This window comes from Pezoporus flaviventris, unplaced genomic scaffold (assembly GCF_033815535.1).
Source record: "Pezoporus flaviventris isolate CSIRO_AGI_PZ_B2104156 unplaced genomic scaffold, CSIRO_AGI_Pfla_v1 ptg000188l, whole genome shotgun sequence".
NCBI classification, from domain to species: Eukaryota; Metazoa; Chordata; class Aves; order Psittaciformes; family Psittacidae; genus Pezoporus; species Pezoporus flaviventris.
The window spans coordinates 1070765-1095077 of NW_026892736.1; the positions used below are offsets into that span (position 1 = coordinate 1070765).

General features: G+C 45.6%; 1 protein-coding gene across 1 annotated transcript in view; it reads left to right on the top strand.

Annotated features, from left to right (window-relative positions):
* Positions 1-24313, top strand: part of ATRN (attractin) — a 173396-nt gene that overhangs the window by 86249 nt on the left and 62834 nt on the right. Inside the window, exons 18-24 of the mRNA XM_061440957.1 lie at positions 3300-3533; positions 4238-4375; positions 10758-10851; positions 12308-12360; positions 14097-14191; positions 14699-14777; positions 15527-15684. Coding sequence (XP_061296941.1) covers positions 3300-3533; positions 4238-4375; positions 10758-10851; positions 12308-12360; positions 14097-14191; positions 14699-14777; positions 15527-15684 — 851 coding nt within the window. The remainder of the gene's footprint in view (positions 1-3299; positions 3534-4237; positions 4376-10757; positions 10852-12307; positions 12361-14096; positions 14192-14698; positions 14778-15526; positions 15685-24313) is intronic.

The following is a 24313-nucleotide window of genomic DNA, read 5'->3' on the forward strand; positions in this document are numbered from 1 at the left end:
GGATGGAGTTGTGTGTCTACTGGCATGTCATAGAATGGTTTGGGTTGGAAGGGACTGTTGGGTTGGAAGTTCATCCAGTTCCAACCCCTGCCACTGGCAGGGACCCCTTCCACTAGAGCAGCTTGCTCCAAGCCCCTGTGTCCAACCTGGCCTTGAACACTGCCAGGGATGGGGCAGCCACAGCTTCTCTGGGCACCCTGTGCCAGCGCCTCAGCACCCTCCCCCGGAAGAGCTTCTGCCTAAGAGCTCATCTCAGTCTCCCCTCGGGCAGGTTCAAGCCATTCCCCTTGGCCTGTTGCTCCCCTGACCTGCTGCTCATGCTCTGGGGGTGCAGCCGACCACAGCAGGGTTCTGTGCTCAAGCACACACTAAAGCTGGGTCATGGGGAGCTTCTCCTCACCCAGCACCCCCAAGTCCTTCTCCTCATGGATTCTCTCTATGCATTCTTTTCCAGCCTAGAGTTGTGCTTGGGATTGCCCTCACCTAGTACTTTCCACTTGGCCTTGTTGAGCTCCATGAGGTTTGCACAGTCCCACGTCTCCAGCCTGTCCAGGTCTTTCTTGATTCAATCCCTTCCCTCCAGTGTGCTGACTGCACCGCACAGCTCGGTGTTGTCATTAAACCTGCTGAGGGTGGTAGCGAAAGTCATCAAACTGCCCCTCAGACACAGGGAAAATCCACTGGACAAAGGTGACAAGTGCCTGACCCCAGGAGCTCCACGTGTCCAACTCCGTCCTGCATCATGTAAAGCATTAAATGGAATTACGTCCCAGTGACAGGAACCGTCAGTTAAACTCAGTGGCACGTAGTGAAGGCTTTCATGTGAGATGATGAAACCTCCACTTTTTGTTTTACATGATGTACTTGTGTCATTATTTGAATTCCCATCCTTCAAATTAATTGTTGCATAATTCCATGTGATTAATTGCTTTTGTAGCTCTTCTGCGTCTCTTTTATTCACATATGGAGCCATGTAATTTAATATTAGACTGTCAAATCCAGGTTAGGGTTTACAGGACTGATTTATTCTGAAGTATTGTCCACATACAGCCCAAAGTAGGAATTTCTAACTTAATTTAAATGAATCATTTCCTTTTTACCCTTCAGGTTGGTGTGAGCAAAGTGTCCGAGATTGATGGTGCTTTGGAACCTTGGATTTTGCTTTCAAACTTGGGTGAAATAGCCTAGACATTTATGAAGAGCTTTAGAAGTAATTTCTCTTTGAGTTCTTTAGGAGCTGTGAGTGGGCAGGAGAGGTGGGAAAGCCAGGAGTGTCTGGATAGCATAGGGAGAGGAGCGCGTATGATTCCCAGGAGGGAAGTTGGGCAGTTGGAGATGCTGTATTTGCTCCAGGAACTTTTGGAAGCTGATGAGAATAAGCTCAAAAGTGTTGCCAAATCCAGGAAATCAGTTTCAGGTAAGAGTCACACATGAGAGTGGGAATTTCCCATATTGCCAAAGGTCAGGAGCTGGAGGAAGGAGATGCGTTATTTCAGTAGGCTGAAATAATGGAAAACAATGGTTTTCTACTATGGTTTTCTACTACTTTTTGTCTTAAAGGCAAATACTGTTTATTTAAACATTACTCTTTATTTAGCTGGCAGTGTGCGCTCGCAGCCCAGAAACCAACCATATCCTGGGCTGCATCCAAAGGAGCGTGACCAGCAGGTCAAAGGAGGTGATCCTGCCCCTCTGCTCTGCTCTTGTGAGACCTCACCTGGAGCATTGTGTGCAGTTCTGGGGTCCTCAACATAAAAAGGACATGGAACTGTTGGAACAAGTCCAGAGGAGGCCACGAGGATGATCAGGGACTGGAGCACCTCCTGTATGAAGACAGGCTGAGGAAGTTGGGGCTGTTCAGGCTGGAGAAGAGAAGCTGCGTGGAGACCTCATAGCAGCTTCCAGTATCTGAAGGGGGGCTATAGGGATGGTGGGGAGGGACTTTTCATTAGGGACTGTAGTGACAGGACAAGGGGTAACGAGTTAAAACTTAAAACAGGGGAAGTTTAGATTGGATCTAAGGAGGAAATTCTTTCCTGTGAGGGTGGTGAGGCACTGGAATGGGTTGCCCAGGGAGGTTGTGAATGCTCCATCCCTGGCATTGTTCAAGGCCAGGTTGGACAGAGCCTTGAGCGCCATGGTTTAGTGTGAGGAGTCCCTGCCCATGGCAGGAAGTTGGAACTGGATGATCTTAAGATCCTTTCCAACCCTAACTATTCTATGATTCTATGAAACATCAAGGTGGAACACCAGGAATGTGAAATATTTTTTCTAAGATGGGATGGGGAAAGGAATAGAGAAACTTTTCTACATGGTAAGAGTTTGTCACCACTGAAATACAATCCCATTTGAGAAGGGAATGGTGGAAGGGTGGGGATGGCTTTTCCTTGATAGTGTTGATTGCTGGGCCTAGGGATCTGCATGTGGCACTCTGGGCATCCTAAGGCAGATTTGATTCTGTATTTGTATTCCATGCGTTTTAACTCAATAAATACTTTCAATAGTAGCATGGGATATTAAAACCTCTGGTAAGAGGAGACTCATAGCAGGTAAACAAACTGGTTTTTAGCCTTTGCTTCCAGATGGCTGATTGTATCATCTGATGTGTTGTACATCAGAGCTCTTTTGTAGCTGGGAGCATTAACCTCTGGTTTCAGTGGGTGGTGTGCAGTGGTTAGAAAAAACCTTTATGTGTGTATCATGTTGTTTGATAACATCCATCTCCAACCCTCTGCCATGGGCAGGGACCCCTTCCACTAGAGCAGCTTGCTCCAAGCCCCTGTGTCCAACCTGGTCTTGAACACTGCCAGGGATGGGGCAGCCATACCAAATATGCTGATATGAATGAATATATATATATTCATTCAATGAGTGTGTGTGCATATATATATATATGAGTATATCTGTATATACTCATTCAGGCATGTGAGGCTCAGACAAGGAGGAATGTCCTTAAACTGACAGAGGGGAGATTTGCATTAGATCTTAGGCAGAAGCTCTTCCCTGTGAGGGTGCTGAGGCACTGGCACAGGGTGCCCAGAGAAGCTGTGGCTGCCCCATCCCTGGCAGTGTTCAACTAGAGCATTGAAACTGGATGATCTTCAAGGTTCCTTCCAACCCAAATCATTCTGTGATTCTGATGTATGTGTTACTGTGAATATCAGAATAAGTGTTTACCAATTGGGTGACATAAATGTTTAATGTCAGAAAGGACATCAAAGGGTTTCTGTGCCCATTCTTGCCTGTGTTTTGGGGCAGTGATTTATGCCACAATTTGATGTTTGATTTTGTCTTTATAGCTGAAAACTGCTCAGGTTACTGCACATGTGCTCACTGCCTGGAGCAGCCTGGCTGCGGCTGGTGCACGGATCCGAGCAACACAGGCAAAGGGAAGTGCATCGAAGGCTCCTACAGGGGTCCAGTGAAGATGCCAACCCCATCCTCAACGGGGAAACATAGCTTGGAGCCCGTCCTCAATGTCAGCATGTGTCCTGTGGAGAGCAGCTATAATTGGTCCTTTATTCAGTGTCCAGGTAAATGAGCAATGTTTAATTGTTTAAACAGTTCAGCCATGGCAACAATTAAATGCGAGGGGAGTGACTGTTTCAGGCTGTTGTGTTGTCTGTGTTCCCTCCTGTTCATGGAGGGACGAAAAGAGCTTGGAAGACAAAGAAGAAATAACACATTTTGAGGTGAGAGGAGTTAGGCAAGTGTCTTCAGGGGAGATGAATGAGGACTCACTATGCATTACTGCAGTGAAATTTTGCCTTTCCCTACAAACCTTTACTGAGTTTTAACTTTAGTTTGCTTATTTGGCTTAGGGTTGTTGGAAAACAAGGCAATTCTTTGTCTGAAGGGTGATTTAGCTGTTAGTAGTGCTCAGGGGGATTCTGGAATAACACTTTTGACACCAAACATGTGGAATGAAATTACATGGACTGCTGCTAAACCCTTTCTTCCCCATTCCTCTTTGTAAATCTGTCCCAGCAGCTGCTTCCCATCGTGTCTTTCCAGTATGCACATAATGTTTTGGAGTTCAGTTTTCCATAGATTGCTTTACCTTCCCTGTTTCCAACACACACCTTTCTGAGTTCATGGGTCTCTAGCAAGACTGCAAGAACCTCTTTGGAAGGTGCAGAAATGGTTTCGTTCAGGCTCTGCAGAGCACAGAGCTCTGAGGATCTAGACAAAGCACTATGTTTGAGCACAGATACTCATCCTTTCCTCTTTCCTGCAGCCTGCCAGTGTAACGGGCACAGTAAGTGTGTCAATGAAAGCATCTGTGAGAAGTGTGAAAATCTGACGACTGGCAAACACTGTGAAACTTGTATCTCAGGCTACTACGGTGATCCTACTAACGGAGGAACATGTCAGCGTAAGTCATGCCTTAAACCTTCCTGCACTGAAGTCTTTGGTGTTTCGTCTCTTTACTCATTCCTCTGCTATCTTAACCAAAATTATACCCTGATAATACGTGATGTCTTTCCTGCAAGCAAGGCACAATCCTTATTTCTTCAAATGAAAGACAGGCAAACTGCTTCATGAAATTCTCCTTGACTTTCATTGCGTGAGATAAAGATGGTTTTTTACTGTCCTTCGTAAACTTGAGATGACCACAGTGCAAAACATGTGATTTTTACTGGTTGACAGCCTCATTTTGAAAAGAAACACTGTTAATCCCAATGTCTTGAACAAATTTCTGCTTATCTAAATCCCACCTTCTATTACATTTGGTTAATGTGTTGTGTGCTTATTGCTGTAATTGTCTCTGCATAAAAGGCTTGCCATATTGCACGGAGGAGTTGGCTGGATTTCAGTTGAGGATTAGGTGAACCCTTGTTAAAATTGCATTTTAAGTTTGTCAAGTGCTGTGGGGCTCTTTGGCATGAAGAACTTCTTGTGATTGTGCAAGATCCAGTTAAGAAGCAGGGAAAAAGTCTTTCTTGAGGGAGCAATGCAGGTAAATACTGAGAAATGAGCATGAAGGATTGGGAGTTTTGCTCTTGAACCTTGCAGCATTATTCTGAATTACTGTGAATTTTGTAGTTGTAGCATGGAGAGGTGAGTTGTAAACCAGAATCCAGCTGTGATAGGTGATGGACAGATGTATGGGAAGGTGCTTCTTACTCTGAAGAGCTTTAATGGGCTTAGTTAGGTGGAGTGATATAATTCATAGAATCCCAGCCTGGTTTGGGTTGAAGGGAGCTTAAAGCTCATCCAGGTCCAACCTTCCTGCAGTGAGCAGGGACCCCTTCCACTAGAGCAGCTTGCTCCAAGCCCTTGGGTCCGACCTGGCCTTGAACACTGCCAGGGATGGGGCAGACACAGCTTCTCTGGGCACCCTGTGCCAGCGCCTCAGCACCCTCACAGGGAAGAACTTCTGCCTTAGAGCTCATTTCAATCTCTCCTTTGGCAAGGTTAGAGCCATTTGCCCTTGTTCTGTCCTTATATGCCCTTGTAAAAGACCTCTTTTAGTCCAGGACATTGCTGTAAATCAGTGCTGCTTGAGTAGGACCTCCAGGATCATTTCAATCTCACGTTCTGGAGATATCCCCAAAGCAGCTCTGCTGCTTCCTCCCCATGTAACCCTCAACCTCCTCCTCCCTGGCTAGATAGAGTGATGGGAAAGGTAGAACCGCAGTAACATCGTTCACTGTCAGAGTGATATCAATACTTCCACATAAAAGAGTGCAGAAGTTTTTTAGGCATCCCAGAAGAAATAAGGGAACTCAATCAATGAGGGGACATTGAAGACTTTGAGTTGCTCCTTCCAAGTGTGGAGACAATCCAGTAGAAAATACTTGGAGATACATGAAATTCCATTGAGCTTTTGGATGAAGATGAGAGTCAGTAGCTGGAGCATGAACATCCTGTTTCCTAAAGCAAGAGCATGTTGGTGGCAAATGAGGCAATGAAGAACCTTCACATGGATGCTTTTGAGGAGGTGGGAGGTGAAAAGATCACAGACAGGGATGAGGCTGCTTTGCTTAGAGGAAAGGGTGTTGCAGTAGTTGGGATATGAAATTACAGCAGGCAGCACAACAACACCACTGTAAAGAAGGTGCATCTCTGACACTTTATTCCAGAGCATTATCTGCAAGATTAAATACCACTGATATATGTAAACTCATTTTGTGTGAAGATAATTTGAAGTGCAGGAGTGAATAAATTGAGGCTGAGTTGGCCTGAGAAGAGACACAATTCTACTCAGAGCATTCAGGTTTAATCACTGGATCGCAACGTGCCTTGTGATATTTGTTGCTTTCCTATGTAGATGGAAATTGAGAGTAAGTTCCTTTGGACTCTTTCGCATGAGGATTGTCCAAAACCAGTTTATTGTAGAGATAATGAATGATAGACTAAAGTCATCCAGCTGCCTGAAAAAGAAATTAGAAAATGTGTTGAGAGACTGTGGAACAGCATTCATTCGTTATCTGATGAAACCAGTAGCTCATGTCAAAAGTGCTTTGCTCTCAAGTGCTTTGGGCCCAGGGTTTTAATTTGCTGTGATTTAATGGTATTTACTGTGAAGGTGAAAGAGTGAGGAAAACAGGAAGCTGGGCAGAAAGACTGACGTGGGTTGGAAGAGGGAAAGCAAGAGGAAACCATCTGTCTGATGCAGCCAGAGCCACTGCTGCGTATTTTCCTTGATGAGAAGGTTTCCAAAGGACAATTCCTCACATAAGGAATGGCTGATGGGCGACAGAGCCAACTCCAGCTTTTTCCCTCCTCCAAGCCATGGGTCCCTCCTTCCTTTCCCATTAATGGTGTGCTGATTCCACTCTTTTTGTGTATTCTGTGTCCACTGTTGTGTGTTGCGCTGTTTTCAGAGCCCACGGTCACTGTGCTGGAGATGGTTGTTGGTACCCTCCACCCTGATGCACAAGCATCCGTGTGTTTGTACACTGAGTGCCTTGTGTGAGTCCTTGTACTTCGAGGTGTAGATCTGTAGCATCAGCCCAGTGGCCCCAGCAGCATGGGGACCTTAAATGTCACAGAATGACAGCATCGTGAGGGTTGGAAGGTACCTCTTGGAGATCATCTGCTCCAACCCCCTGCCAAGGCAGGGCCACCTAAAGCAGCCTACATAGAACGTGTCCATGGTGGGGTTTGAATGTCTCCAGTTAGGGAGGCTCCACAGCCTGTGCCAGGGCTCTGTCACCCTCAATGTATAGTTCTTCCTCCTGTTGAGGTGAAACTTCTTGTGTTTTATGGCCATTGCTCCTCATCCTGTAACTGGGCGCTGCTGAAAAGAGCCGGTCACCATCCTCCTGGCACACACCTTTGAGATATTGATCTGTGTGAATGAGATGCTCTCTCAGTCTGCTCTTTTCTAGACTAAACAGACCCAGCTCCCACAATCTCTCATAATAAAGATGATCCAGACCCTTGCTCAGCCTTGTGGCCTCCGTTGGGCACTCTCTAGTAGCTCCTTGTATTTCTTGTACTGAGGAGCCCAAACTGGGACACAGTATTCCTTCCAGGTGTGGCCTCGACTGGGTTGAGTAGAGGGGGAGGAATCACCTCCCTTGACCTACTGCCACACTCCTCCCCATGCACCCCAGGATGCTCTTGTCTCTCCTGGCTCAAGGGCACACTCCTGCTCATAGTTACTGTCATCCATCAACACTCCCAGGTGCTCAGCTGAACTGCTCTCTTGTAGGTCAGCCCTAAACATCCTCAAAAACCCCATCCTCAAGAAGAACATCCTCAAAATGGCATCCATTTCCAGCACTGGGAAGAGTGTTAGTGTTTGGTATTCCCCATTCCATGAGGAGTCTGAGTGACACTGTTAGGATAGCAGCCGCCCTTCCAGGTTAGGCCATGCAGAGCTGAAAGTAGTGGTCCTGGGGTTTGGAAGCCAGGGGAGGAATAAGAAGAGTGGATGGAATAAGTTGCTTTTTCCTTCTGCTCTGTGCCACCAGGTGAATGCTGCTGTATCCCTTGTGTTGAAAACATTTTGATAAGCTGCAGTTATTTCTCTGAAGGAATTGGTTGCATATCATCATGGGCATTGGTGTTTGCAGAGCTGGGCAGATAATAACTAAACGGGAGGTAAATCACTCCTCAGCAGTTGCTTTTAGGTAGTGACCAGCGGAGAGGAGTGTTAATCAGGAAGGGCAGGAAATGCAGCACATCAAATGTAAAAATAGCTGCAAGGGGCTTTCTCTGCATTCAGGATTTAGAATTCTTCTGATTAAAGTTTCACAGGCACATATGTTAGGGGTAGATAAGGAAGTTATTTGCAAGAGAAGGGAAGGCACTATTATGCCTGAAATCAGATTGCTGCGGCGGCGGCGCTTCTGAATGCCTCTGTGGAGTGTGTGCTGGTGGCCCGTGATGAGCTATAGTGCTGTGGTCCTGCCTGCTCCCTGCTGCCAGGTTGGCCTTAGAGGATGGTCAAAGCACTTAGAGTGAACAAATAGGGTTGGTCAGGTGGGTGATGTGGGTGCTCTTAGGAAGATAGACCATTATGACTGGAGGAAGAGGAGCAGTGATCCCTGTGAACATCTTAGAATGAGATCTTGGCCCATGGCTTGGGAAGAAGGTGGAAAGAGACTCAGTGTGAGGTGGTTCATTGTCAGACCGTGCTTCGCAGTTACAGGATCATAGAATGGTTTGGGTTGGAAAGGACCTTAAGATCATTCAGTCCCAACCCCTACCACGGGCAGGGACCCCTTCCACTAGAGCAGCTTGCTCCAAGCCCCTGTGTGCAGCCTGGCCTTGAACACTGCCAGGGATGGGGCAGCCACAGCTTCTCTGGGCACCCTGTGCCAGCACCTCAGCACCTCCCAGGGAGGAACTTCTGCCTTATATATAACCTGAACTTATATCTAACCTGAACTTCCCCTGTGTAAGTTTGAACCCATCACCCCTTGTCCTGCTCCTGCAGTCCCTGATGAAGGTCCCTCTCCAGCATACTTCTAGGCCAGTCAAAAAGTTGTTTCCAGTAACTTCGGCTTTCTGCTCTGGCATCAGACTCTGGAGAGAAATACTCATTCATGGAGTCCAGTATCTAGTACCTCTTGTCCGTAGTTTGTTTCCAAACTCCATAGCTGTTTGAAAAGCTGTGGGAAGATTTCTCTTTGGGCATATTCGAGTCGTTTAGTCAATGATCTCCAGTTCCAGGGCTCCTAGGAAAACACATGAATAAACAGACTCTGTTTGAAGTAGAGATCTCGGAGTGTTCGTTCTCCTTGATAAGCGTGTGGTTATCACAGGGTGAAGAAGCATTAATGTTAGTGCTCGAGATGGTGTGGTCTGCATCTAAACATGGTGGAGTTCAAGATTTCTCCTAGTTGTGCTGTGTGTTAATGTTGACTGTTGGTCAGGTTTCACCTCGCTTACCTTTTGCGGAGCGTAAGGAAGGAAGTACAGAGCATCCTCAGTAGTATGAAGGGTTATTCTTTTTGAAGTGCTACTAATGAGAATTGTGTTTGCTTCACAGAATACAATTATTTTGTCAAATCTCCCTTCAATCTACTTGTTCCCACAATAGGCCTTTATGCTTCTTCCTATTTTGTTCCGTGTTGCTGCTAGGAAACCACTCATCCACATCTGAGAAGCACAATTAAGTGGCCCTGGTACAATAGAGCTTCCATTACATGCCAATATAAAGAAGACATCAAACGGGTTCATAAAATAAGCTTCAAGGTTGGCAAGGGTATTCAGGATGGGTGCTTCATGTCTAAGAATCTGCTGGTACATTGAGTGGCTCGTGTCTTCTTAATGAGAAGGCATATGTCTTCATAACAAGGAGGTTTGGCAGCCTTTGAAGCATGCTATTTCCAGCAAGCTCAGGGACACCAAATGAAGGATCTTCTCTTTCTGCACTTTTTCCCTTCTTATATTGTACGCTCTCCCATGTGGAGCTCAGATGAATGCATCTTCCAGTCTGTTGGTAGAACAACGTCTAAAAGGCATCCATCTTCTGAGAAAAGGTGTTATATAGAATCATAGAATCACAGAATATTGTTGGAAAGGACCTTAAGATGATCCAGTTCCAACCCCCCTGCCATGAGCAGGGACACCTCACGCTAAATCATATCACCCAAGGCCTCGTCCAACCTGGCCTTGAACACTGCCAGGGATGGAGCATTCACAACCTCCCTGGGCAACCCATTCCAGTGCCTCAGCACCCTCACAGTAAAGAATTTCCTCCTTAGATCCAATCTAAACTTCCCCTGTTTAAGTTTGAACCCATAACCCCTTGTCCTGTCACTACAGTCCCTAATGAAGAGTCCCTCCCCAGCATCCCTATAGGCCCCCTTCAGATACTGGAAGCTGCTATGAGGTCTCCACGCAGCTTCTCTTCTCCAGGCTGAACAGCCCCAACTTCCTCAGCCTGTCTTCATACAGGAGGTGCTCCAGTCCCTGATCATCCTCGTGGCCTCCTCTGGACTTGTTCCAACAGTTCCATGTCCTTTTTATGTTGGGGACACCAGAACTGTAACAGAACTTTGTACTGTCTAACAACAAGAGTGGAAGTGAAGTAAATTCTGAGGCTAAAAACACAGTCTGATCATGATTTCATGCAAAACATCAGTCCTGGAGCCTGCACTCACTCCGTTTTGACGCATGGTTCTATTTCTAGCTGCCTTCTGCATCACAAAGAAACCAAATAGCACCAAATGGGTTTTCATATCCACTTCAGTTGTTGACGTCTCTCAGTTTGGCAACTAAAGGACTTAATTGCTATGGAATCAGTGTCTTTTGCTTCATTCAACATTGCATCTTTTTCTCCCTCTGCTCAACAGCTTGCAAGTGCAATGGCCACGCGTCCGTCTGCAACACAAATACAGGGAAATGTTTCTGCACCACAAAGGGAATAAAAGGAGATGAGTGTCAACTGTGAGTTCATTTCACTTTCTTATTTGAAATCAAAAGGCTGTGCACATACTGGCGTAGAACCCCTGCATTTTTTAATCATTGTATTTGTGATGTATCTGCTGCTCTCTTCCTGCTGACAGTTGACTAACTCCATTGATGGTGCAGCCGGCCGTGCTTCCCCCAGGGGCATGACATGAGCGAAATGATTTCCTGAAGATTTCCATTTTTAAGAACATTTCACCGAGGAATGTCATGCAGAAGGGATGGGGTGAAAAGATAATGCCACCAGTCCTACAGACATAGAATGATAGACTGGTTTGGTCTGGAAGAGACCTTAAAGCTCATGCACCTCCAACCCCTGCCACGGGCAGGGACCCCTTCCACTAGAGCAGCTTGCTCCAAGCCCCTGTGTCCAACCTGGCCTTGAACACTGCCAGGGATGGGGCAGCCACAGCTTCTCTGGGCACCCTGTGCCAGCACCTCAGCACCCTCACAGGGAAGAGCTTCTGCCTAAGAGCTCATCTCAGTCTCCCCTCGGGCAGGTTCAAGCCATTCCCCTTGGCCTGTCCCTACATCCCTTGTCCCAAGCCCCTCTCCAGCTTTCCTGCAGCCCCTTTAGGCACTGGAGCTGCTCTCAGGTCTCCCCTTGAGGAGCCTTCTCTTGTCCAGGCTGCCCCAGCCCAGCTCTCTCAGCCTGGCTCCAGAGCAGAGCTGCTCCAGCCCTCGCAGCATCCCCTTGGCCTCCTCTGGCCTTGCTTCACTTCACTTTATCCATCTAATTGTTAGATTTTTATGGTCTGTGCACTCTGTTGCTGTTCTGGGGGAGTGTAAATATACCTGAAATAAGAATTTGACGTTCTAGCATTTTAATTGAGCAGTTTGAGAGCAACAAATGTGCTGGAGGGTTCCCTGTAACAGAACAGAGACGCTTTTAGTGTAATGTTAGTGGAAATAATTTCATTCCAAATAATTTCATTGCCAGGTTTATTTTTAAAGGCTTGTTCACATGAGTAAGCGTTTCTAGGACCAGATCCTGGAATAGCCATAAATGTAAATGGAGACTTTAGGTTCTGAGTGTTTAATCCAGTTCCATGCATTGTGAAGAGCTAATTGTGAATCATAGAATGGGTTAGGTTGGAAAGGACCTTAAAATCATCCAGTTCCAACCCCCCTGCCATGGGCAGGCATACCACACACTGAACCATGTGGTACATACATTCCAAGTGATGCAAAGGTTAATAGCCAGGATTTTAGATCTAATTCTTGCTGCATAACTAGTTTTGACCATGGAATTTCTGGTCTAGGACCATGGTCGTGATCATGAACTGGAGCAGTCTAGTATAGCTCCAGAATTCATCTATTCCTTTTAATTGCATACTGTTTTATGCCTGGGTGGTGTTTTCTGGTTTGTAGTGGCTGGGAATAGATAGAAGTAGAGTGAAAAAATCCATTTATTAAAAATACATGTTCTTTTTAGGTGTGAAGTTGAAAACAGATATCAGGGAAATCCACTTAAAGGAACGTGTTACTGTGAGTACTCTTGGGATTTTATTTCTCTGATATAAAATGTGTTTGAAGTTTAAAATACCTCATTTGAAACTAGTTTTGGTTGCCTCGGCCCCTGTTTAAAATACAGGGGATTAAGGGGAGGATTGAAAACTAGTTTAAAAACCTTCAGTTTTCACAACAGTATTGTTTAGAGACTGAAAATACTTCTCTTGATAAGGTTTGTGTGATGATTGGATCTGTAAGAACAAACTGGTGAATGTTTTTCATATGGCTTTGAAATGAAAGCTGGTCTTCTGGAGAATAACACTAAAATGCATAGCTAAGAACTCCAACCCAAAGCACGTCTTCAGAGCTTCTGTAAGTGCAAAGTAGTGTTGGTTAACATCCTGGTCCGTGGTAGCGTGGGTAAGGTTTCAAACTTGCCACGTTTCCTCTGAAATGAACAGTTGGATTCTTGTGCAGCTCCAGAAGATCCTTTGCCAAGATTCAGATTACTAAATGGAAACTCTCCAGCTTCTATTTGCAAATATTAGCAATCAGCTCACTGGCACACACAGATCTTAAATGACTTAAAGATGCAAGTCTCAAATAGTGGGTTTGTGCAACGCGAATTATCTTCATGCTTTCTTTAGCAGGTTTGAATTCCCCTTCCACAGCCAAACAAGTGCTCTGATGGCTTCTCACAACAGTCTCATTGGAGGAACCATAGAATCATAGAATGGGTTGGGTTGGAAAGGACCTTAAGATCATCCAGTGCCAACCCCCTGCCACGGGCAGGGATGCCTCACACTAGACCATGTCACCCAAGACTCTGTCCATGACCAAATTCATTGCTGCCAGTGGGGATAAAGTGGGCAAAAAGGGGGAAAGAGGCAGAGCATGACAACTCTTACAGGAACAACCTCATGTTATAACCTCACTTGGTTTTCTTCCTTGAAAATTCATTAGTGCTCATAGATGTTTTAGGTAGAATGTGGTGTGTGTCAGGTCATCCAGCTTGTGTCTATCCAACAAGGAATCTCCAGGAGGCAATAAGAGAAAAATAACACCTAGTGTATAGCTTCATATGTATTATTGCTTGGAATCTCTGCAAGGCTTTGGGAATACGTCCAAGTCCTACAAGTGTGTTTTAATAGAAGGATGCTGGGACTGGTGGATGTATCCTCAGACTGGCTCTGCACTGTTGGTTGACAGAGAGGTGATACCCCAGCCTGAGGCAGACATGAGTATGGGAGGGAATAGACCAGAAAGTGGTCCTGGCATGCCTGAGGATGATGTGATTTGGAGTAGGATGGTAGCTTGGTCTATTATCAAGCTGCTGCTCTGTAGAAATCACCCCTGTGAAGTCCAGTGGTGTATAGAGACGTCTAATGTGTGGAACTTTGTCCCCTCCAAGCAGGGATTACACATCTATTTCATTGTTCTAGTATTCCCTTAGAACATAGAGGTATTGTAGTAAGGAAATAGTAAATGTCTTGGCATGCTTATGCTTTTTACAATGTATTGGTATGAATGTTCATTTAGGTTAAGGCTGGTCGCTCTTGCTTGGAAAATCTAAGTTGCCTCTTTTCCCCCTCTAGGCTTAACTTAAATCTTTGTCCCTTTTGTGTTGGAGTCATTTGTAGCAGTGTGGTGACTCCTGGTTGTGCTCCCAGTGCGTGAAGCACTCCAGCAGCATCATGCCTTGCATTGCATGATGCAATGTACTTTGGTTTATTCCAAGATACGGGATAATTCTCTCCATACCTTCCTTACAGATACTCTCCTCATTGACTATCAGTTCACCTTCAGCCTTTCTCAAGAGGACGATCGCTATTACACAGCAATCAACTTTGTAGCAACACCTGAAGAGGTAAATTCTCTACTTTCCCTTTAAACTTCATCCTTTGGGTGTATTTTTGCCCTCTCTTGGCCACGGAGGTGATGAATCGTTACAGCTCTGCAAGTCTTCAGCTTTGGTCTGGTGATGTGCATGTGTGTCCAGTCCCACAAAGCAAGAACCTTTTGACCTTGGTTTGGCCATACAGATTCAAATCTTCACGGTAGAATTTCACAAGGAACCACAATTGATTCTTTACAGTTGTTAGAACTTCTGAGCTACTCCAGTTTTGCTTATTCACCCCATACTTTGTGTCTCAATTCATATTCCATACACGTGACTTGTCCTATCTTTTATTATGCTTTCCTTGGGGAGGAGAATACTTCTTTCAGAAAATGTAAATAGCTTTTTGCTTAATGTCTTTACTTCATGTACCAAAGTAACCAATTCCAAGATTATTTTATTTTTCACTGAAGATTCGTGAGGAAACAGTGAAATCGCTTATCCTGAAAATGGGGTTTCTTTTTCTTCCCTCCCTAGCAAAACAGAGACCTGGACATGTTTATCAATGCATCTAAAAACTTCAACCTCAACATCACTTGGTCCACGAGTTTTGCAGGTAAAATGAGCACGATCCTAGTTGCTTGGTAGCTTGTTTCAGTTATCAGTTTCTGAGAAAAACAGATTTAATTGGGGAAACAGTTTTGGTTTTTAACCTGTGAACTTCTTGTTTAGTTCTTAAATGTTGGGCCTGGAGGCAAAGGTAGACTGTTAAAAATAACTATGTTTTCCGGATTAATAGTGCATTTTGGAAACATCAAAGGTGCCAAATTGATTTTTAGTAATGCAGTAGGTTGGCATATACAGTGTCAATTGTGGAGACCTCATAGCAGCGTTCCAGTATCTGAAGGGGGCCTATAGGGATGCTGGGGAGGGACTCTTCATTGGGGACTGTAGTGATAGCACAAGGGGTAACGGGTTCAAACTGAAACAGGGGAAGTTTAGATTGGATCTAAGGAGGAAATTCTTTCCTGTGAGGGTGGTGAGGCACTGGAATGGGTTGCCCAGGGAAGCTGTGAATGCTCCATCCCTGGCAGTGTTCAAGGCCAGGTTGGACAAAGCCTTGGGTGAGATGGTTTAGTGTGAGGTGTCCCTGCACCCCCACCCACTGGCATGGCAGGGGGGTTGGAACTGGGTGATCTTAAGGTCCTTCCCAACCCTAACTATTCTATGACAGTAGTTTAGAATAGCCGTGTTCAGATGAATAATTGATTTTATGCCATTAGAATCGGGGATGATTTGCCTTTTTGCTTGTCATTTAAAATACGCCTTGAAACATCTTCTCGTGCTTTCTAACGTTTGAAACAGCTGGCACGCAGGCTGGGGAGGAGATGCCAGTTGTTTCAAGAACCAATATAAAGGAATACAAGGACAGCTTCTCCAATGAGAAGTTTGATTTCCGCAACAATCCCAACATCACTTTCTTCGTCTACGTCAGCAACTTCACCTGGCCGATAAAAATCCAGGTAGGAGCTGTTACTGTGTGTGTCATCACTTGGAAGTGTGTTTTGGTTTCTCTCCGGGCAGTTTGCTTTGTTCTTTGTGGTCCAAGCTCTCAGTACAGTCCTGCAGCAGACAGAGGGGTTCGTGTTCCTGATTAAGAGCAAAATGTGTCGTCCTCTGATGTTGTGTTCTCATCTAATGTTGTGTTGCCTTCTGGTGTTGCCTCAGCCCCACTGGGCCGTGTTTCACTGGAGGGGGGAGTTAGTTTTCTTCCCAGTAGCTGGTTATGGGGCTGTGTTGTGGATTTGTGCTGGGAACAGTGTTGATAACTCAGGGATGGTTTTGTTCCTGTTGAGCAGTGCTTACAGAGGGTCAAGGCCTTTTCTGCTCCTCACCCCACCAGTGAGGAGGCTGGGGGAGGCATAAGGAGTTGGGGAGGGACGCAGCTGTGACACAAGGGATATTCTAAACTGGATGGCATCGCACTCAGCATGTAAAGCTGGAGGAAGAAGGAGGAAGGGGTCATATTTGACCTCACCTGGAGCATTGTGTGCAGTTCTGGTGTCCTCAACATAAAAAGGACATGGAACTGTTGGAACAAGTCCAGAGGAGGCCACGAGGATGATCAGGGACTGGAGCACCTCCTGTATGAAGACAGGCTGAGGAAGTTGGGGCTGTTCAGCCTGGAGAAGAGAAGGCTGCGTGGAGACCTCAGAGCAGCTTCCAGTATCTGAAGGGGGCCTATAGGGATGCTGGGGAGGGACTCTTCATTAGGGAATGTAGTGACAGGACAAGGGGTAACGGGTTCAAACTGAAACAGGGGAAGTTTAGATTGGATCTAAGGAGGAAATTCTTTCCTGTGAGGGTGGTGAGGCACTGGAATGGGTTGCCCAGGGAGGTTGTGAATGCTCCATCCCTGGTGGTGTTCAAGGCCAGGTTGGACAGAGCCTTGGGTGCCATGGTTTAGTGTGAGGTGTCCCTGCCCATGGCAGGGGGGTTGGAACTGGATGCTCTTAAGGTCCTTTCCAACCCTAACTATTCTGTGATTCTATGATTTGGAGCAATGGCATTTGTCTTTGCAAGTCACTGTTACCTGTGATGGATTCCTGCTGTCCTGGGGATGGCTGAACTCCTGCCTGTGATGGGAAGTGCTGAATGAACTCCTTGTTTTGCTTTGCTTGTGTACAGCTTTTGCTTTACCTGTTAAATTGTCTTTATCTCAACCCAAAAGTTGTCTCACTTTTACCTTCCCATTTTCTCCTCATCCCACCGGGGGAGGAATGAGTGATAGGCTGCAAGGGGCTTGGTTGGCAACTGGGGTTAAACCGCAACACCAGTGGATCTAAATGAAATGAAGTAGGATGCTCACTGACTAACAGGGCTGTGTTCTAACAGGGTCTCTGACATTAAATGTGCAGATATTGATGTTGAAGAAGACAGAGTCATACAGCCAAAACCCAAGCCTGGAATGAGGAAACAGAGATGTTCTTAGTGTCTCTTTTTAACATCTTGTTCTCAAAAGCCACAGCTCAAGGGCCATCCCCTCTCTCCTTGTGCTGCCCAAGACTGGTGGTACCTGCAGGAATGAGATGAAGCTCATTCTTTCCCTTAATTCAGTGCAGTCCGTTAACCCACACATTGCTTGAGGTGTCAGGCTGACTGTGATGATAAGGCTGGTGCTGATGAAGCTTGGTGGATCATGAAAGCACTCATAGATCACAGAGTGCAATCACAGAGACTCTGCAGCTGCTGCAGCAGCTAATAATTCAGAGAAACCTCAGCCACCTTCTTGCTCTGGGCTAACTCAAGTGTCAACCCATAGTATACTCAGTGATACAGGGGCCCTTTGAAAGGCAAAAGTACTTCTCGGTCTGGAACAGAGACTCAAGTGAGACTCCGTGTGTTTGGATTCTTCCTTTTTAAGTAGCCTAGTCAAAAGTGGGGACCAAATTCTTCCAACTTCACCCTTATTCAACCAATTAATCTATGAAAGATGATAACTTCACAGTCATTTCCTTGATACTTCAGACCTCTCAGTCACACGATCTCACCATAGGGGTCACTTCCAACAAGGATAATGCACATCGTAATATTGAGCAAGGAAATGAGGTCCTCCTGGAAAAAAGACCTTTGTAATGATATTTTGCAAGGCATTTCCTGAATACTTGTGCTGCATGACGTTGTGGTTTAAGCACTGATAAACTGTGTCTTGTTTCTTGGTCCATTTGATAAGCAGACTTAGGGAGACATTTTGGTACTTTGGAATATCACTTATAAGATTGGCAGTTATCTTCCAGCTGGAGAGTTTTTACTTGAGCATTGGTAAAGTCTTAGCTCATTGTCAGATCCTCATAGTTTGCAAGAGCTGCAAGATAAAAACCTTTATATCACTGGGTACTCAAGCAGTGAGTACTGTGCCTCATCGTTTCCATTTAAGTACTGCTTCCAATAGAGAAAGTAACATTTTGTGTACAAAGCTGGGCACTGTGATTCACTTAATGGTTTATTTGAATAGTCAGGCTTCTCTTTCATCCAACTGGTAATCACAGGGGTCAGAAAAAAGGCATATTTTATGTAACATAGAGGTTCTGTTGGCTGATAGTTTACTTTCCATAAGCAGTGCTGTACTGTACCTGCCCCTGATTTATCTGTTTGCTATTTCTTGATGCAGAACTGTGTGTTTGGACTTTGTAGGTGTTTAAGAGCAGTGCTGCCTCCTGTCCCTGAAGTCCTTAAGCTCTCTTGTGTTTATTGCAGCCTCCACCCCACCTGTACTGAGAATGAATTTCTGCTAGCTTTTCCTGTGTCAGTGTTGTCACTGAGCTTAAACGTCCTCTCCATCGTCTTGTTTGTCTCCCGCTTCCCTGGATGAATTTGGACAGGTCATATCCTCTCTCAGCCTTTAGTGTTTGTTGGCTTGAGGAAGACAAACCCTCTTCATCTCATCCTGTGTAACAGGATATTCAGGTTCAGTTGCTTCAGTTGTTTTTCCACTGCACTCACTTGTATTAATCTCTCTTGTATAGCTTTGGTCAGCCATGTGTAAGGTCATGGAGATCAGGTCTTGCTGCTGCTTTGCACAGTGGTATCTCTGCGTTCTTATAGACCTTACTGTGTCTATTTTGTGTTGTAGTAGAACTATTTTGTTTTGCTCATTCTCATGGCTGCAATATTTAATAGTCCTTATTCATTTTCTTATGGACTTAATACACCTTGTTCTTTCACATCCTCTGTTTCCAGATGATGAGCTTCCAGTCTTGGTAGCGAACGTTCTCCTCAGTCCCTAAGAGCATCCTAGAATCCCAGCCTGGTTTGGGTTGGAAGGGAGCTTAAAGCTCCTCCAGTTTCAATCCGTGCCACGGGCAGGGACCCCTTCCACTAGAGCAGCTTGCTCCAAGCCCCTGTGTCCAACCTGGCCTTGAACACTGCCAGGGATGGGGCAGCCACAGCTTCTCTGGGCACCCTGTGCCAGCACCTCAGCACCCTCCCAGGGAAGAGCTTCTGCCTAAGAGCTATTCTCAGTCTCCCCTCGGGCAGGTTCAAGCCATTCCCCTTGGCCTGTCCCTACATCCCTTGTCCCAAGCCCCTCTCCAGCTTTCCTGCAGCCCCTTCAGGCACTGGAGCTGCTCTCAGGTCTCCCCTTGAGGAGCCTTCTCTTGTCCAGGCTGCCCCAGCCCAGCTCTCTCAGCCTGGCTCCAGAGCAGAGGTAAACTGAAAAACGTTATCTCCCTGGTGTTACTGGACAATATCAGCAGTGCTGAAGATCATCTGGGTGTTCTTTCTTGTGGTTCTTTTCCATATTTTGATTGATGGACCCCTTCAACTTCATCAGCAGATTGTGATGTTAGCACTCTTTCTTTTTGGGTCTGTGTAGTTAATGGATATATCAGCAAAAGACTGTCCAAATGAACTAACTTCTATCCTCTTTAAGTCCTATGATTCTTGAAATAATCTTTACCACCTTCATCTTGCCCAGGAATTCCCAATGTATGGATATTTATAATAAAACTTGAGTAGCTCAGCTGTACCGCTTACGTCTATACAATTAATTCTTATTACAGACAGAAAATACTGGGCTGGTATGGCACAGATCATTGTTGTCAGCTCTATTGCTTGATGGCTTTGGTCTTTCATTTACTATTTCAGTTCTTTTATTCAAAACTTACCCTGAAGCTTTACATAATGTTGAGTCTTTGGAAGCATGGGTATCTAGATTCTCCTTCCTCTGCTAAATACAAGCTTTAAGTGTTCCATAGGGCCATACTCAGCTGGTAGATTCCTTTAACAGTCTTGCTATCAGAGGTGTTATTTCACATGCCATTTGGAGTGCTTCAAACACATAGAGACATCTAAGTTCTGTCTCCACCTTGGTTGTGTGTCTTCTTATAACCTCCTTCCTGTTCAATGCTTTGCCTTGCACCTATGTTCAGTATCCTTGTCCTTAATGAAAGCTCTAAATTAGCTTTAGGGATGCAGCTGACTGGTTTGAATCTCCTGCCTATCCTCAGAGCATGCCCTCTTCCCCTTCCCTTACTGGTCTCCTTTGCTTGTGTGGCTGAAACATCTCATGCTATTTTGTTTATCCTTTGCTGGGGTCTAGCCCAGCCTGACATTTGGCAGTTCTTATTTTCTCCCTGTACTACTTGCTGGATTCTAAGGCGTTGCTAATGAATCCTTTCCTCTCCATAATAAGTAGGCTCTTCACTTGTTCCTGATGTCCTTTTTAAGGTTAGTTCTGAGGATACAGCATTCAAATAGTTTTGCATCTTTGACCTGAGAGAAGTACTTAGATGGCTGCTTTCATATTCCTTACCTCCTCAGTCCACTTGTTTTTACTGTCTTATTTAATTTCTCATAGTTAAAGAGTGAACTTTGATTCTCTTACAACACTTACCTCATTTTATCCTTAATTTAATGAATGTGCCTGTGTGCACTCAATCCAAGGTAATTTTGTAGCACCAGCTCTTCTTAATGCCCTTGTTACTTGCCAAAACACGGCCTAAAATAGCATCAGTTCTTACTGGTTGAGACCCTTTTAGTGAAGAAGCCTGGCAGTGGTACAGCATCCAGGAATAGGTGCTCCTTTTGATTTCTAGTAGTTTGCTTTTCATTTCATAGCTAAGAAACTTGTTTTCTCGCACTAATGTTCTGTCATCTGTCTACAAATACTGATAGGTGTTGTCTCAGTCCTTCCTTCTGTTTGCAGTAATAGTTTTGTTACTTTGCTATGGCTTTGTTATCCTTCTTCAGGAAGCCCACCCATACCTTCTTCTGCTGGACGCACAATCATCGCTCAACACAGCATTCATCCCTTCTTTCTCACAGCAACCCAGCAGTGTTTGAGCATGAGATAAAACCAGTGGTTCTGATCTGATGGAAGGTTTCCCTGATGAGCTTTGAAGGTCCCTTCCAACCCAAACTGTTCTGTGGTTCTGTGACTTTGTATTCCTTAATTTGACAAACAGCATGATGGCCTTCACAGAATCCCAGCGTGGCTGAGGTTGGAAGGGACCTCTGGAGGTCATCTGATGCAAACTCCTGCTCAAACAGGGCACCTAAAGCGAGTTGCCCAGAGCCATGAGCATGCAGCTTTTGAGTATTTTCAAGGATGGAGGCTCCACAACCTCCCTGGGCAACCTATGCCAGTGTTTGATCATGCTTGTAGTAAAACAAGTGTTTCCTCATAGAATCATAGTATAGTTTGGGTTGGAAAGGACTTCCAAAGATCTTTTAGTCCAACCCCCTTGCAATGAGCAGGGTCATCTTCATTGAGATGCTTGTCACGGATAGGCACATATAGGACCAGTCATTGTACAGGTGTTCTTATGGTCAAAGAGACCTTCTGTTGTGCTCAGTTTGTGCCCATCACCCCTTGTCCTCTCACTGGGCTCCCCTGGAAGGAGCCTGAAAGGTCTTTTTTGCACCCTCCCTTCTGGGGTTTATACACATTGAGACCTCTGCTCCAGACTAACCAGTCCCATTTCTCCCAGCCTTTCCTTATAGCAGAGATGCTCCAGCCCCTGAATCATCTCTGTGGCCCTTTGTTGGAAGCTCTCTGTCCATGTCTCTCTTGTACTGGGGAGTGCAGAACTGGACCCAGTGCTCCAGGTGTGGCACTGCCAGTGCTGATCTGCTTTTGACTGGTATCACACTGTACTTTGAGTCCATTCACCACTGGGTGTAACAGCACTATCAGATTTGATGCCACATGAAAGCTTTTCCACACTGGATGCCAAGATGCTGTGCAATACAGTTAGACACTACCCTTCTCACACCACCCCGAAGTTCTGCTTTAACTCCAGTTTCTTCTCCCTCTTCACCATCCTTATCAGTTTTTCAAAGCAGTTGATGAGCAGGAGATGGATTATGAAAAGTAATGGTTGCAGAGAGGAAGGACTGGAGAAAAGTCAATACAAAGGTATGATTTGTCTCCAGGATGCACTGTGTCCTTTCAGGTCTTGTGCAATCTTCTGTGGTGGATTGAGCTGCCCTCAATTGCCCTGAATTGCATCTGTGTCCCTGCCTGTCCTTGCTGTACCTCCTTCAGATTTGCTTTCCCTATATTTTTCTTCCTTTCTTGTAAAGTCCTGGCTCTCTGTAGAAGTTTATCTTCAGTGAGATAAAATAGAAGATAAATCATGGTATGGATTTTGGGGAGAAAAAGACTTCCCAGCCATCAGTCCTTGGCTGGGGTTCACCACAAGATTTAAAAGAAAGCCATAAAGTGACTTCTTCCTTCTTGACCTCTCTGCTTCCCATGACTGCTCCTTCAGCACTCATCTCACACCAGCAGAACTGCTCCTTTCTTCTCAGGAATAGTTTTTACTCAGAACTTTTCCATACTCATAGAACCCCAGCCTGGTTTGTGTTAGAAGGGACCTTAAAGCTCCTCCAGCTCCAACCCCTGCCACGGGCAGGGACCCCTTCCACTAGAGCAGCTTGCTCCAAGCCCCTGTGTCCAACCTGCCCTTGAACACTGCCAGGGATGGGGCAGCCACAGCTTCCCTGGGCACCCTGTGCCAGCGCCTCAGCACCCTCCCAGGGAAGAGCTTCTGCCTAAGAGCTCATCTCAGTCTCCCCTCTGGCAGGTTAAAGCCATTCCCCTTGGCCTGTCCCTACATCCCTTGTCCCAAGCCCCTCTCCAGCTTTCCTGCAGCCCCTTTAGGCACTGGAGCTGCTCTCAGCTCTCCCACTGAGGAGCCTTCTCTTGTCCAGGCTGCCCCAGCCCAGCTCTCTCAGCCTGGCTCCAGAGCAGAGCTGCTCCAGCCCTCGCAGCATCCCCTTGTCCCCTCTTCTTCTGAGTTACCGTCCCTTATTTCACTGCACAAAAGTTCCAGTGCAGTTGGGTTTAGTCCCTCAGGGCAAGCTGAGGCATTAATTAAAGCTCCATGTTGCACTGTGGCCAGGATGCAAACTGTTTTTCTTATCTCAGAGAAGGTCTCCCCCAGGTTTGTTCGCTGCGGTTACACCATCAAACTTCTTGCAGCTACCCAACATGTTTCAAGTTCCCTTTGGAAAACAGGAGTGGTTTTAATATAAGAAATAGGATGAAGGCAGTGCAACTCTGCTACTGCCAGACTGCTGAAAAATACTCCCTCCGTGTGTGTGTGCATCACCTTGTAGCTTATGCATGTATTTAGGCTGTTCCTATGCGTGTCCAATGGGTAGTTTGGGGGTTTCTTTGTTTGAATAGTATAATAAGCAGTCATCATACCTACACACTCTTATCCTGGCTTATTTTCAGTTTAGGAACAGTAGGTGTAGCTAAACAGAAGGATTTGTGTCTACACAAAACCTTGCAACAGAGAACTTCAGGAATGAACAGGCTTTACTGCAGAGCGCTGAATCTACACTGTGTAATTTTAAGCATTAGGAACTTAATTCTCAAGTCCTTGATGGAAATCTGTCTCTCTTTCCTTCTCTTCTTGCCTGTTAAAGTGTGGACTTGGAGAGTATAAATGCTCTTTTGTGTTAGAGATAGCTGTGTCCCTGCCAATGCTGAATGCTGGCTTTTCCCCCCCCTCTTGCTCCACCTCTCTTCAAAACCACTTCGGTTGGGGTGTTGTTAAGTGCACTGGTTTAAGATGTCTTTCCCTGCTGCCTTTAATGACTTGAAACGATGATTTTGTAAAAGAACTGCAGCTGCAAAATGCAGCAAGCCTTTAAACACAGCGATCTGCTTCCTAACGCCTCCTGGCCGAGTGGATTCAAGGGATGAAAGTTGCGCTGCGGAGTTCCCTTGCAACCTTTGCTTGCCGAGCTCTCGTGAAAATCCAGGTAAGGAATGGTTGAGAGCATCTCAGTATCGCCATTCTCTGCTTTGCAGCTCCTCCCTGCTGCCAGACTGGGTCTGGAACAGCCACAGAGCCTTTATAAGCATCGTGCAAACTCCAGCTCTTCACTTATGTCTCTTTTCCTTGGAAAGAACTGCCCTAAATATTCCTCATCTGCTACCCAGCTGCGAGTGCACCCATTAGAACAGGACATTAGTGGATGCTGTTGTGGTTGATGTTTTTTCTGTACTCATGTAAATCTGGTATTATCTATTTCCCCCACTATTTTTTCTGTTTTCTTAATCTTCACTGCAAGTTTGCTCTGTAATTTGTTCATAATATATCTTGGATTACAAAGGAGCTATGGAACACAAATAAC